Below are 15,937 nucleotides of genomic sequence, written 5' to 3' on the forward strand. Positions count from 1 at the left end.
TTGTTCTTTCTTCTGTAGAGTGTTTAATGGGAACAGTGGGCACTCTCCTGCTTGAAAACCCACTTGGGCAGCATGGACTCACCCATCAAGGTCTTCTGTGTGAAGCAGCCAAGATGTTTGGCCTTCGGAGCAGGAAATTAAAGCTGTTTCTGAATGAGACTCAAACGGATGGTGAGGAGATCATAAAACATGCTAAATTTTTTTCTTTTTGTTTTACTTTTGTTGAAAAGTAGATTTTGATACCATGAACCAATTGTAGATTTTATGTATGAGAGAGAGTACTATTGTTATCTTTTTTTTTTGCTCTTCAGAAATTTGCCCTACTGTAACGTTAAAAAATAGTAATAATTAGGGGCCGGCCCCATGGCCTAGTGGTTAAGTTTGGCACACTCTGCTTTAGTGGCCCGGGTTCACAGGTCTGGATCCCAGGCACGGACCTTCACCACTCATCAGCCATGCTGTGGCGGTGTCCCACATACAAAACAGAGGAAAATGGACACAGATGTTAGCACAGGGGCAATTTTCCTCAAGCAAAAAAAAGAGGAAGATTGGCAATGAATGTTAGTTCAGGGTGAATCTTCCTCAGCAAAAATAATAATAATAATTAAAAGGATGACTACTTTTTGCTTTGGAAATAACCTAAAAATTATATTGGTATATTGTTAAAAATACATGCTTCTAGGTAAATAAGCATATTTGCTGACCCTCAATTTATTCTCTTCCCTGAGAATCAAAATGATCACAGTACTGTAAAATAACAGCTTGAAGAAAACATAACTGACATCATACCTCCTCCTTGACAGCTTATAAAGCATGCTCATATGCATTTTCTTAATGAGCTACGTAAGAATGTGGAGAACTAGGTCATCAGTCAGCATATTCCCCATTTGATAACTGAGAAAACAGAGACTCAAAACTCTGACTCTGGACATTACCCAAGGCACAGGCTAGTGTCTGCAAGGACCTATATTCTCCTTCTCTCGTACTCCCCTTTACATCATCCACTTTCTGTGACTTCAGCTTCTGTGGCTGTTCTAACGACTTCTCTATTGACGTCTTAGCCCTCCCCTCCAAGCTCTGTTCTATAATCTGTTCTATAAACATATCACACATGTTCACTTAAATGTTGCTCCCACTGGAATCATTTCCCAAACAGCTTCCCTTGGTGAGATCTGCTTTTTCTGTTTATAGCCATCCTTCTTGTCATCCCAAATGGGAACATTTTACCATTCTATCCTTTTATTCATACAGCCTAGGATTTATTGGACTTTCTGAACCAGGATTTGTGTCTTCCAGCACAGGTGGAAAATTGCCAGATGTTATCTTTTCCAAATTTACATCTTATCCTTGATTTTCTGCAGTTTGACTATGATATGCCTAGGTATAGATTTTTTGATATGAGGCATTCTTCATTTCTGTTACAGTGTTTTGATTTCTAGCATTTCCTTTTCTTTCTTAGAGTTTACTTCTCTCTGCTTAATTACCCATTATCTTGAAGTCTGCTTTGTCTGATATAAGTATGGCAACACCTGCTTTCTTTTGTTTGCCATTAGCTTGGAGTATTGTCTTCCATCCTTTCACTCTGAGCCTGTGTTTGTCTTTAGAGCTGAGATGTGCTTCCTGGAGGCAGCATATTGTCGGGTCTTGCTTTTTAATCCATCCTGCCACTCTGTGTATTTTGATTGGAAAACTCAATCCATTTACATTTAGAGTGATTATTGATATATGGGGGCTTAATGTTGCTATTTTTTCACTCATTTTCTGGTTCTTTTGCATTTCCTTTGTTTCTTGTCCTGTATGTTTTGGACTACCGATTCAGTTTGGTAGTTCTGTATGATGATTCTTTTAGTTTCCTCTTTATTTATTATATGTGACTCTGTTCTGATTATTTGTTTAATGGTTACCATGAGGTTTGTATAAAAAATCTTGTGAATGAGATAGTCCATTATTTGATGACCTCTCATTTCCTTAGACTAAGTTGATTCGATCCCTTTCCTCTTCCCCTTCTAAGTCATTATTGTCACACCTTATTCTATTGTGTGTTGTGTGTGTTTAAAGTGATGAGGTTATGTTTATTTTTGGTGTTTTCCTTCCCTTAATCTTTGATTTTTATAATTAAGTGTTTGCTAAACTATTCTGATAGAGAGCTGCAATTTTTCTGATTTTGTGTACCTATTTTTCTCCTTGCTCAAAGCTTTGTATCCCCTTTCTCTTTTTTTTTTTTTTTTTTTTAGGCACGAGGGCCTTGAGTGCATCTTGTAGTGAGGGTGGCAATGAACTCCCTTAGCTTTTGTGTATATGGGAAAGATGTTATTTCTCCATCATATCTGAAGGATATTTTTGCTGGATAGAGTATTCCTGGCTGAAAGTTTTTGTCTTTTAGAATTTTGAATATATCATTCCAGTATCTCCCAGCCTGTGTAGTTTCTGTTGAGAATTCTGCTGAGAGCCTGATGGGAATTCCTTTGTATGTTATTTATTTATTTATTTTGTCTAGCTGCCCTTAATGTTTTTTCTTTGTCATTGACTTTTGCCAGCTTTACTACTTTATGCCTTGGAGAGGGTCTTTTCATGTTAATATATTTAGGAGATCTGTTGACTTCATTCACTGGTATTTCCAGCTCCTTCCCCAGATTTGCCGTGTTCTCAGCTATTATTTCCTTAAACAAGCTCTCTGCTCCTTTTTTCCTCTCTTCTCCCTCAGGAATTCTTATAATCCTTATGTTGCATTTCCTAATTGAGTCGGATATTTCTCGGAGAATTTCTTCATTTCTTTTTTTCTTTTTGCGAGGAAAATCAGCCCTGAGCTAACATCCATGCCAATCCTCCTCTTTTTGCTGAGGAAGACCGGCCCTGAGCTAACATCTATTGCTAATCCTCCTCTTTTTCCCTTTTTCTTCCCAAAGCCCCAGTAGATAGTTGTATGTCATAGTTGCACATCCTTCTAGTTGCTGTATGTGGGACGCTGCCTCAGCATGGCCAGACAAGCGGTGCGTTGGTGAGCACCCGGGATCCGAACCTGGGCCGCCAGTAGCAGAGCACACACACTTAACCACTAAGCCATGGGGCTGGCCCCCTTCATTTTTTTTAGACTTAGTTCTCTCTCCTCCATCTGGAGCATTTCTGCATTCCTGTCTTCAGAAATGCTAATTGTTTCCTCCATACTGTCAGCTGTATTCTTTAAAGATTCCAGATTTTCCTTTATTTCCTCCATTGTATTTTTCATCTCTAACATTTCTGATTGGTTTTTCTTTATGGTTTCAATCTCTTGTGAAGAAATTCCTGATTTCATTGAATTGTCTATCTGTAATAATAGCTATTTTGAATTCTCTGTCATTTAGGTTATAAATTTCTGTGCCTTCAGGATTGATTTCTGGATGCTTGTCATTTTCCTTCTGGTCTGGGGATTTTAATATATTTTTGCATCGTGCCTGCGGAGGTTGGCTTATTTTTCCTCATGCTGAAAATATCTGGTTGCAGCTTCCACCTGCTGCCACTGGGTGGGGGTCAAGAGCTGTGTATCCTGAGCCCACTGCAATCTGCGGGCGCTCTGGCTGACCAGTTGTACTGATGCACCGAGTGTGTGGAGTGAGGGGCTCTCTCTTTTGCCTGCCCGATCCTGGGGCCTTCTTGTTCTTCCCTCATTATCTGCTCTCCTGGCGTGCTCAGATGTGGACAGCACCCCCGCAACAGTTCAGTCCCCTCCGTGTGGGAATTTCCCTCAGGCTGTGAGAGATTTTGGAGAGCGATGGTTTTCCTGTAGAGGGCCACCCGTCCCCCTTCTCTCTCTGGGAGCCACGTGGACCTGGAGTCGCTGATCAAAAGGGGAGGGGGGGGCCGGCCCGGTGGCGCGGGCGGTTAAGTGCGCGCGCTCCGCTGCGGCGGCCCGGGGTTCGCTGGTTCGGATCCCGGGCGCGCACCGACGCACTGCTTGGTAAGCCATGCTGTGGCGGCGTCCCATATAAAGTGGAGGAAGATAGGCACCGATGTTAGCCCAGGGCCGTCTTCCTCGGCAAAAAAAAGGAGGAGGATTGGCGGATGTTAGCTCAGGGCTGATCTCCTCACAAAAAAAAAAAAAAAAAAAGGGGGAGGGGGCGTATTTCTCCTTACCTCTCCCCACTAACTCTGGGGGTTCCAGCACCTTCACTTTCAGATGTATGTCTGTGTGGGTGTCTCAGACGTTTTTCGTGTTGAGTGAGTGTCCTTTGTTGGTATGCAAATGTCCTTTTTGTTGTATCTTAGCAGGGGAGAGACTGAAGGTTAAAGCTCACTCCACCATGATGCTGATGTCACTCCTCTCAGTTATTGTACTTTTCAGCTCCAGAATTTCTGTTTGGTTCCTTTTTATAATTTCTCTTTATTGATATTCTCATTTTGTTGATACATTGTTTTCTTGGTCTCCTTTGTTCCATTGGCCTTTCCATTGGTCTGTGATTTTCCATTTAAGACAGTTGATTTACAGTCTTTGTTAAGAGAGTTCTAGCATTTGTGCTTCCTCAGGGACAGATTCTGTCAATTTATTTTTTCGTGTGAATGGGCCATAGTTTCCTGTTTCTTTGTATGCCTTGTGATTTTTTTTGTTGTTGTTAAAAACTGGACATTTTAATACTATAATGTGGTAACTCTGGACATCAGGTTCTCCCCTTCCCCAGGGTTTGCTGTTTTTGATTGTCGAAGGCTGTAATCGTCCATTTGTTTTATGACTTTTCCAGACTATTTTTGCAAAGATTGTATTCCTGGTTGTGTATAGTCACTGAAGTCTATGTTCCTTTAGCTTGTGCTCAGCTACTGTTTTGACAGAGATTTTCTTGACCTCCAGGACCTAAAAATTTAAAAACAGGGCCGGCCCCGTGGCTTAGCGGTTAAGTGCGCGCGCTCTGCTGCTGGCAGCCCGGGTTCGGATCCTGGGCGCCCACTGACGCACCCCTTCTCCGGCCATGCTGAGGCCACGTCCCATATACAGCAACTAGAAGGTTGTGCAGCTATGACATACAACTATCTACTGGGGCTTTGGGGGGGGAATAAATAAATAAATAAATAATTTTAAAAAAAATTTTAAAAACAAAATACCCACCTCTCCCAGTCTTTGCAGATTGGCTCTATGCTGGGCCAGTCCTTAAGCACAGCCAGGCTATTTACAGCTCTGCCTCAACCTTTACTTCCTATTTGCACCGAGCGTGGTGATCAGCCAGATCTGGCCAGATTTGACCAGAAAAACTTTTTACCTTTTTCAGAAGTGAAAGCTTAGGGTCTTCTCAGGTCTTTTCTGTGTATGCATCCTGCCCTGGGCATGCATGTGACTCTCTAAATTATCCAGTATATATGGGCCCTTTATTTTCACTTTGTGAGGAAGATCAGCCCTGAGCTAACATCCAATGCCAATCCTCTTTTTTGCTGAGGAAGATTGGCCCTGGGCTAACATCAGTGCCCATCTTCCTCTACTTTATATAGGACGCCACAGCAGCATGGTTTGACAAGCGGTGCATCGGTGCGCGCCTGGGATCCAAACCTGCGAACCCTGGGCCGCTGAAGCAGAGCATGCGCACTTAACGCTGCACCACCGGGCCAGCCGCCATGGGCCCCTTTTAATGCCCTAATTGTCCAAAGAAACTCTTTCCTCTGCTTTTCCTCCCAGGCATTAAGCAATCTATTGTATGTTTTAACCATAGTCTTTTGCTCCAGGCAGCTGTAGGCTTTTTGTTTGCCTTACAGTGTTTTCAAGCAACGCCCACTGCTTTTCCACCCTGAGTGAGTTCTAGTTTAGGCAAAACAGAGACAAGCACCTTATGTAAGCCCCCAGACAGATTAGAACAAACATAGTACTTTTGCTCTGTTCCTCCTGGAGCTACGGACGAGGGTCCCTCCCTGGGAACATAGGCTGCTGTCTTCAAGCCCACTGCCAAGCTAGGAGTAGGTGGGCCAAGTACAAGTGAAAACACTACAAATCTTTCCTACCATTTTCAAGTTGCCTTTTTCTTGATTCAGCATTCACTTGGTTGCTATAAACCTTTGATTATTTTCTGGAGTTCTGACAATGTTGATTCTGACAGTTTGTTTTGTGATGTTTCTGTTGAAGCCTAGTTTAAAGGAGCATTTCTCGGGCCGGCCCCGTGGCTTAGCAGTTAAGTGCGCGTGCTCCGCTACTGGCGGCCCGGGTTCAGATCCCAGGTGCGCACCGACGCACCGCTTCTCCGGCCACGCTGAGGCCGCGTCCCACACACAGCAACTAGACGGATGTGCAACTATGGCATACAGCTATCTACTGGGGCTTTGGGGAAAAAAAGGAGGAGGATTGGCAATAGATGTTAGCTCAGAGCCGGTCTTCCTCAGGAAAAAGAGGAGGATTAGCATGGATGTTAGCTCAGGGCTGATCTTCCTCACAAAAAAAATAAAAATAAAAAAAACTAAAGGAGCATTTCTCTAGTTCTTTGGGGACACTGTCAACCCAGGCCCAGTTTAAACTCAATTACTTTGGGCCACAGAGACAGTGTTTAGAAAGTTCTGGCCCCAGTCATGCATGAGCACCAGAATTCTCATGGGGACATGTTCTGTTTATCCCTACTCAAAAGAAGGCTGAGTGAGGCAAGTTCTCTGTATTGGTTTACTGTGGCTGGTGCAATAAGTTTCTGTAAACTGAGTGGCTAAGGTAACAGAAATATATTCTCTTGCATTTCTGGAGGTCAGAGGTCTGAAACCAAGGTGTCAGCAGGGTCCTGTTTTTGAAGGCTCTAGGGGAGAATCCATTCTGTGCTTCTTCCATCTTCTGGTGGTTCCAGTGTTCCTTGACTTGTGGCCACGTCACTCTGATCTCTGCTTCTGTGCTCACATCGCCTCCTCTTCTGTCTTCGATTTTTCCAAAAAAGGTCACAATCACAGTTTCCAGGAATTAGAACCTGGATGGCATATCTTTTGGAAGGCCATCATTAAACCCACTACACTCTCCTGTTTTTCTCTGTAGTGAAGGATCTTTTTGAAATTTACCCTTTTGCCGTGGTTCTTTATTTGAGGTCCCAGTTTTTTGAAGGGTTTTCATTGGGCTTCCCAGTTTGTGTAGATCCTAGACATGAAAGCTTTTTCTTCTCTTGGTTTCATAGCCTTTTAGTGCTAATAGCTTTAAGCTACCAGGACCACCAGAAAATCTTAATGTTCAGGTAACTCGTGGGATTCATGATTTTTGGCCTCTGTGGATTTCCTTCATTTTCTTCCCTTGCTCAGCTATTTCTTTTGTTTAATTAATGTTTCATATTGTACTTTAAAACTTTCTGCTATATTGTTAAAAACTAAAGCCTTCTTTCCACTTGGGTTTCTCTCTATAATGAAACACAATCACTGTGCCTCAGTTTTGTTTTCAATGACTCTCCCTTGTCTCTTTACCCCTCAATAGTTTAGGGTCTCACCATCTGTTGAAACAGCCTGTCTGCAGCCTATATTCCTCCACTGTAATTGTCCTCATGACCATTCCTCCCTTCATGATGTTCCCCTGCTGGAATCCCCAAGGCTCACCATTATCTGATACTTCAGAGTCTTTAGCTTCACACACAAGATCCTTCCAGTTCCAGACCTTAGCTGTCTTTCCAGTTATGTCCGTGAAGCTTTCATTCCATCAGAAGGCTTTTTTCACTCTCCCTCAAACACACTTGGCTGTTTCATTGTGGTTTGGTAGTAAAGATCAACCGTAAAGGTAGCTTCCTGTTTTGTTAAGGCTGTGTGAAACTTCGAAGACATCCTTAACTCCTCTTTCTTATCCCTCAAATCCACTGTTCACCAAGTGCCAGGTGAGCAGTGGAAATGAAGAAATGTCACCATCTCGCACTTGTTCTCTGCAAGTGCAGGCACCTAGTTGAAACTGATCAGGGGTAGAATCAGGTTTGTATGAATTAGGTATTAGTAATACTACCTATGATTCACAAGCCAGGCCTTACCTCTATTGTCTTATTACATTCTTATTGCTCTGTCAGGCTGACTGGGCAAAAGTTTAGTAGGTAAGAGATTTGAAGGTTAAGTAACTCACCCAAGATTACCAAGAAGCCTGGGATGCTTTCCAATCCAGTATCTTCACAATCGGGTATTTCTAGCCTCATTTTCATTGTATTTTTCCTCTCAAAATTGTCTTTCATAAAATATTAATAATTTGGTAAATTAGAAGGATCACATAGTGCTTACAGTTTTAGAAACTCACTGATGCCTTCTTGTTTGTTCCACTAGATTCTTAATATCATCTCCAGATTCTGTAGTTATCTATTAAGGAGGCAGCTTTGAGAGTATTTTCACATTCAGGATTCCTGCTAGGACAAGAGCCATTTTTAGAGAAAGTTGGTCCTTCCCTTTGAATTCAGATCTGGCTAGAAGCAAGATGTCCCACAGTAGACAAAGAACTTTTAAAACTTTTCTTTTCTCACTCTGTCTCTCCCTGTCTTCCTTTTTAAGCTTATTATGTAGTCAGTGTGATTTAATCAATTGCATTTGTGTTATACTTTTGAATGCTCAAATTTTTTATCTTTGGCCATATTGGCTCCTGTGTTCTTCAACACGAACATTCAGTTTTTGATAACTTCTTGCTTTCTGGCATCACAAGATGTCCTGGGCTTATCCAGACCTGGAGATGGCTGTTGTCCCTGTTATAGGGAGTTAATATTCAGAAACCACGAAGCTGGGCACTTGGCTTGGCATTGCTTCTAGGTCTTTTCTGTAAACATAGGAAATATTTGTTTGGGCCAGGGGTGTGGGGACATCTGGGGTAGTACCCAGAGTTAGTTAGGTTGAGGGCACAGTCCTCTAGAAGTCTTCCCAAGACTTCTAACCCCAGCTGTAAGGAGTTAGGGTCCAACTACAAACTCAGAGAGAAGAGTCCAAAGAAGACCACCGTCTTTATGGTAACTGCAAGTTCAGAGGGTTTCCCAAAAACACTCTCAGGTTTGAAAATTTGCTGGCAGAACTCACAGAACTCACTGAAAGCTATTAAACTCACAACTACAATGATTATAGGGAAAGGATACAACCTAGAACGAGGCAAAAGAAGAAATGCACAGGGCAAATCTGGGGGGAGTCCAAACACAGAGCTTCAGGTTGTCCTCTCCCAAGGAGTCAAGGACAGTGTTGCCTCCTCCTGGCCCTGAGAGTATGTACAGTGTATTACCAACCAGGGAAGCTCACCCGAGCCTTGGTGTCCAGAGTCTGTATTGAGGCTTCATTATGTAGACATGATTGATTCATTGCCCACATGGTTGGTTTCAATCTCAGATGATACCACATGACCCAAAGCTCCCACTGTAAATCATATGGTTGGTCTTTCTGGTGTGGCCAGGTCCACTTGAGTTGTCTCGTTAGCATAAACTATCAGGGCCCACCATGAATAACAAAAGACACTCCTATCACTCAGGAAATCCTAAGGGTTTAGAGGTTCCCCCAGGAGCTGGGACAAAGGTCAGACCTCTCTTAGGGTGAGGCCAAATTCCTTAGTACACAGGCTGTTAACATTTTTTAAATATCCAGAATAGGTATAAAATTGGTTTTCTAAAAACTTCTTCTTCCATTCTAGAAATTACAGAAGAAATCTCCATGAAGACTTTGAACACGAAGACTGTGTATGTCTCTGTATTACCAACAACAGCAGACTTCTAATGTTCAGTTATCACTGTGGTTCAGTCAGCCTTTCCCTGGCATGTACCCGTCCTAAACACACACACACACACACACACACACACACACACACACACACACACAGACACATTGAAGAAATTTCCTTCAGGTGCATGTATTATGTGTTGCTTTTGGTCTAAAATTGAAATGGGATTGATTCATCAAGTGACTTAAGACCTCACAGTAATATTCACACTTAACCTTAAATACTTATGCAGTCATGTTGGGGGAAGGTTACAATGTTACCTCAGCATTACAGAGTTTATTTCTATACTTAAATTCTTAAGTATAGAAGGTAGAATTGATTTAAATGGCATAGTGTGTATATATATATATACATATATATATATATGTATATATATATATGTATATATATATATCATTCTATAGCCTTTTAAAACTTATTTGGGGCATCTTGAAGGAATGGACAATGTTATATATTTCTGCTACCTGTGTTTTCCTGGGTAATTTGATGGACTATTTTAAGTTTCAGTAAATCAGAACAATAAACAGACTTTCTCTCAGATAATAAATGTGTTAGAAATAATTTGTTCTCCCATAGTTAATGAAACTTGAAATTGTAATCTTTAAAGAACACGAAAACTTAATAGCGACTTCTCTATTAAGACAGTAGACTAAACATCTAATTTCACTTCTTCCCAAAGTGTGTCAAAGAAGCAAACGCCAAGACGAAATTAGACGTGCAAGAATTTATTGGGGGGGGCTGGCCCCATGGCGTAGCGGTTAAGTGCAGCGCACTCTGCTTCTGGCGGCCCAGGTTCAGATCCCAGGCGCATACCGATGCACTGCTTGTCAGGCCATGCTGTAGTGGCATCCCGTATCAAGTGGAGGAAGATGGGCATGGATGTTAGCCCAGTGCAAGTCTTCCTCAGCAAAAATGAGGAGGATTGGCGTGGATGTTAGCTCAGGGCTGATCTTCCTCACACACAAAAAAATTTAAAAAATTAAAAAAAAAATAACGAATTTATTGGGGGAAACAAACGTGAAGGATAAAGGGGAGAGGGAGCCTGCAGACTACGCTTTAGGTCTGACAACTAAATGTCTCTGTGAAGAGAGAAGAGGAAGGAAGGACAGTTGATTAGAAAAAGCCTAGACTGCAGTGCAACTCGGAGGAAATCTTGATCAGGCCAATGGAGAGTCCCCAGGCAAAGATTCCTTTTAGAAAGAATCCAGAGTTGGGCAGAAATGACCTGGCTTTGCACCCCTGCTTTGCTCAGTCAGTGGCTGGAAGCAGCGAGGGGGAGCATGGCCTAGGCACAGATGCCTCAGTGGATCTGAAAGTACAGTAGCTGGAGGCTGTCAACCAACTATGGTCCTTGCATCAGACCCCTGAGGGGAGATCTGAATGGTGCATCTTTGGCTGCTACAATAAATGTATTGAAATCCAACCCACAAAGTTGGAGGAAACAAAACAGAAGATAACAAGGTTGAGGAAAAGTTGGAACCTTGTGCATGTTGGTGGGAATGTAAAATGTTACTATGGGAAACAGTATGGATCGTCCTCAAAAAATTAAAAATATATGATCCAGCAATCCACTTCTGGGTGTATATCCAAAAGAATTGAAAGCAGGGTCTTGAAGAGATGTTTGCACACCCAGGTTCATTGCAGCATTGTTCACAATAGCCAAGAGATGGAGCAACCCAAATGTCCATCGAGGGATAAATGGATAAAGAAAATGTGGTATATACATACAACTGAGAATTATTCAGTCTTTAAAAAGAAGGATGAACCTTGAGGACATTATGCTGAGTCAAATGCAGATTGCTCTCTTCCTGGTCTTCATGGTCACTTAAGCAACTCATTCATATGTATTCAAATTCCAGCCCCTATAGCATGCGGCAGGAGAGAAATAGGTTTCTCCAGCAGTTATATACACAGCTTGTGGGAACTAGGGTGGACAAAAAAAGACCCGGGTCTCAAGATATCAGAGATATGTGCTCTGATGGCTGGTTGCTGCTTCTGATCATTTAGGTGCAGACTAAGATGTAGGCAGCCATTGTACCATGCATGTCCAGGAAAAGGCTCAAAATACTCCTGAGAAGGCGTTGAGTTTACACCTCAGGCTGATCCTTGGCACAGAGACACCTTACTACAAGTTTTTAAAAAGCAAACCCTGGAGAAAGGGGAGAATATGACTTTCAGAGCAACCACACTAATAAATTCAAACGTCTGGTGTTCAACAAAAAATTCACAATGCATACAAGGAAACAGGAAAGTATAGCTCGTTCAAAAGAAAAGAAATAATCAGCAGAAACTGTCCCTGTAGAAGACCTGATGGCACAAGTACTAGACAAAGACTTTTAAAACAACTGTCTTAAAGATGCTCAAAGCACTAAAGGAAGATGTGGAGAAAGTCAGGAAAAAGATGTGTGAAAAAATGGAACTATAAATAAAAAAGCAGAAAACCTAAACAATCCAAAGGAAATTCTGGAGCTGAAAAATATAATAAGTGAAATGAAAGTTTCTCAGGGGCATTCAAAGGCAGATTTGACCAGGCAGAGGAAAGAATCAGTGAACTTGAAGTTAGGACCATAGAAATTATCAAGTCTGAAGAACAGGAAGAAAAAAGATTGAAAAAGTAGTGAACAGAGCCTAAGGGACCTGTGGGACTTCAAGTGGACCAACACACTCATTGTGAGAGTCCCAGAAGTTGAAGAGTGAAAGAGGCAGAGAGAATATTTGAAGAAATAATGTCTGAAAACTTCCCAAATTTGATGAAAAATATGAATATAAACTCCAAGAAGCTCAATAAACTCCAAGTAAGATAAAGAGATCCACACTGAGACACATTATAATCAAACTTTCAAGTCAAAGATAGAGAATCTTAAGCAGCAAGAGAGAATGGCTTGTCACTTAGAAAGATCCTCAATAATATATCAGCAAATTTCTCATCAGAAACTTTGAGCACCAGAAAGCAGTGGGCCAATATATTCAAATTGCTTAAAGAAAACCTGTCAACTAAAAATCCTATATCCAGCAAAACTGTTCCTCAAGATTGGGGGGGAAATTAAGATATTTCCTGATAAACAAAAGCGAAAGGAGTTCATAATGACTAGTCCTGACCTGCAGGAAATGCTAAAGGTTGAAATGAAAGGACAATAGCCGATAACTCGAAGCCATATGGAGACATTAACACCTCACAAAAGAATAAATACACAGACAACTATAAAAGGTAGTGTTATTGTAGAGTGGTTTGTAGGTGCCCTTTTTGTTTTTTATATGATTTAAGAGACTAATACATTTAAAGAACAAAAACAATAATTAGTGTAAAACCTAGTATTACTATTACATTGGTTTGTAACTCCAAATCTTGTTTTCTACATAACATAAGAAACTAATGGATTTTTTAAAATTATTAGTTTATATTTGGGGGCATACACTGTATAAACTAATGGATTTTTTAAAATTATTAGTTTATATTTGGGGGCATACACTGTATAAACTAATGGATTTTTTAAAATTATTAGTTTATATTTTGGGGCATACACGGTATAAAGATTTAATTTTGTGAAATCAACAACCAGAGGGGTAGGAATGGAATTGTAAAGGAGAGTTTTTGTATGATATTGAACTTAAGCTGGTATAAATTCAAATTAGATTGTTATAACTTTGGGAAGTTAAATGTAATCCCCATGGGAACTATAAAGACAATGGCTATAAATATACACAAAAGGAAATGAGAAAGGAATTTAAAGATTTCATTACAAAAAAACACAAAAGAAGACAGTAATGCAGAAAATGAGGGACAAAACAGCTATAAGTCATAGAGAAAACAATATGTAGAGACCATAAGTTAGGCCACATATTAAGTCACAATACATTTTAAAAGATAGATCCATACAAAGTATCTTCTCTGAGCACAATGGGATGAAGTTAGAAATCAATAACAAAAGGAAAACTGGAAAACTCACTAAATTGTGGAAATTAACACATTTTAAACAACCAATGGATCAAAGGCAAAATCAGAGGGAAATGAGAAAATACTTAGAAACAAATGAAAAGAAAAACACAACATATCAAAACTTATGGGATGCAGCAAAAGCAGTTTGAAGGGGGAAATTTATAGCTATGAATGTTTACGTTAAAAAACAAAGATCTCAAATCAACAAACTAACTTTACAACTTAAGGAACTAGAAAAAAAAACAAACTAAACCCAAAACTAGCAGAAGGAAGGAAATAATAAAGAATACAGCAAAGATAAAATAGAAAAACAATAAAATCAATGAAACCAAAAGTTTCCTCATCAAAAAGACCAACAAAATAGACAAAACGTGAACTAGATGGACAAAGAAAAAAGACTTAAATTAATAAAATCAGAAATGAAAGTGGGGACATTACTACTGATTCTACAGTAATAAAAAGGATTATAAGAGAGTACTATGAAAAATTGTATGTCAACAAATTGGATAACCTACAAAAAAAGGACAAATTCTTAATAACACAAGACCTACCAAGACAAAATAACAAAATATCTCTTAGTAAGGAGATTGCATCAGTAACTGAAAATCTTTCGACAAAGAAAAGCCCTGGACCTAATGGCTTCATAGGTGAAGGCTACCAAATGTTTAAAGAAGAAAAAATATCAATTCTTCTGAAATTTTTACGAAAAATTGAAGAGAAAGGTACACTTCCAAACTCGTCTTATGAGACCATCATTACCCTGATAGCAAAGCCAGACAAAGACACTACAAGAAAAGAAAGCTACAGACCAATATCCTTAATGGACGTTGATGCCAGAAAACCTCTACAAAATACCAGCAAACAGAATTCAGTAACACATTAAAAGAATTATACACCTTGATCAAGTGGGATTTATTCCTAGACTGCAGAGTTAGTTCAATATATGAAAACTGAACAATTTAATATGCCACATCAACAGAATGAAGAGAAAAAAGCACATGATTATTATCTCAATTGACATAGAAAAAGCATTTTACAAAATTCCATGACCTTGCATTATAAAAACACTCAACAAACTAGGAATATAAGGACACTACCTCAACATAAAACCATGTATAAAACACTTAATTATAACATTAAAGATAAAGGGAAGGAAAACATCAAAAATAAATATAATTGCTTCATTTTAACTACAAACTCACAACACAAAATGGAATAAGTTGTGACAACAATAACTTGGATGGGGAAGAGAAAAGGGGTGGAACATGCTAAGGCTAATGGAGATAAGAGGTGATCAGAAAATGGACTATCTCATCTATGAGATCTTTTATATAAACCTCATGGTAACCACTAAACAAAAAATCAGAACAGAGACACAAATCATAAATGAAGAGAAACCTGAGAAAACCATCACAGAAAACCATCAAACTGAAATGGCATTTAGAAATACAAGGGAAGAGGAACAAGGGAAATACAGAACAATCAGAAAACAAGAGATTAAAATGGCAGTATTAAGCCCTCAGATATAAATCACTCTAAATGTACATGGATTGAATTCACCAATCAAAAGACACAGAGTGGCTGGATGGATTAAAAAACAAGAACCAACAATATGCGGCCTCCAGGAATCACATCTCACCTCTAAAGATAAACAGGCTCAGAGTGAAGGGATGGAAGATGAAATTCCAAGCAAAGAAAGCAGGTGTTGCCATACTTATATCAGACAAAGCAGACTTCCAAATATAAAAGCCAGTGAGAGACAAAGAGGGGCAATATATGATGATAAAAGAGACATTCCAGCAAAGGAACATAACAGTTATGAATATATATGCACCTAACACAGGAGCACCAAAGTATATAAAGCAAATATTAACAGACCTAAAGGGAGAAATTAACAGGAACACAATAATAGTAGGGGACCTCAACACCCCACTTACATCAATGGATAGGTCATCCAGACAGAAAGTCAACAAGGAAATAGTGGACTTAAATGAAAAACTAGACTAGATGGACTTAATAAATAAATATAGAACACTCCATCCCAAAACAGCAGAATACACATTCTTCTCAAATGCACATAGAACATTCTCAAGGATAGACCACAAGTTGGGAAACAAGGTAAGGCTCAATTAATTTAAAAAGATTGAAATCATATCAAGCATCTTTTCTGACAATAATGCTATGAAACTAGAAATCAACTACAAGAAAAGAGCTGGAAAAGTGACAAATATGTGGAGACTAAACAACATGGTACTGAACAACCAATGGATCATTGAAGAAATTAAAGGAGAAATCAAAAAATATCTGGAGACAAATGAAAATAAAAATACACCATACCAACTCATACGGGATGCAGCAAATGTGGTCCTTGGAGG

The 15,937-nt window shown here is 39.9% G+C and overlaps 1 protein-coding gene across 2 annotated transcripts in view; it reads left to right on the forward strand.

Moving 5' to 3' along the window:
- Positions 1–9,705, forward strand: part of IARS1 (isoleucyl-tRNA synthetase 1) — an 86,092-nt gene extending 76,387 nt beyond the window's left edge. For both annotated transcript variants that reach the window (XM_058566100.1, XM_058566101.1), the window contains exons 33-34: positions 19–171; positions 9,539–9,705. In XM_058566100.1, coding sequence (XP_058422083.1) covers positions 19–171; positions 9,539–9,621 — 236 coding nt within the window. In that variant the 3' untranslated portion in view covers positions 9,622–9,705. The remainder of the gene's footprint in view (positions 1–18; positions 172–9,538) is intronic.
- Positions 9,706–15,937: the final 6,232 nt, after the last annotated feature.

This window comes from Diceros bicornis, chromosome 22 (genome assembly GCF_020826845.1).
Source record: "Diceros bicornis minor isolate mBicDic1 chromosome 22, mDicBic1.mat.cur, whole genome shotgun sequence".
Classification (NCBI taxonomy): Eukaryota; Metazoa; Chordata; class Mammalia; order Perissodactyla; family Rhinocerotidae; genus Diceros; species Diceros bicornis.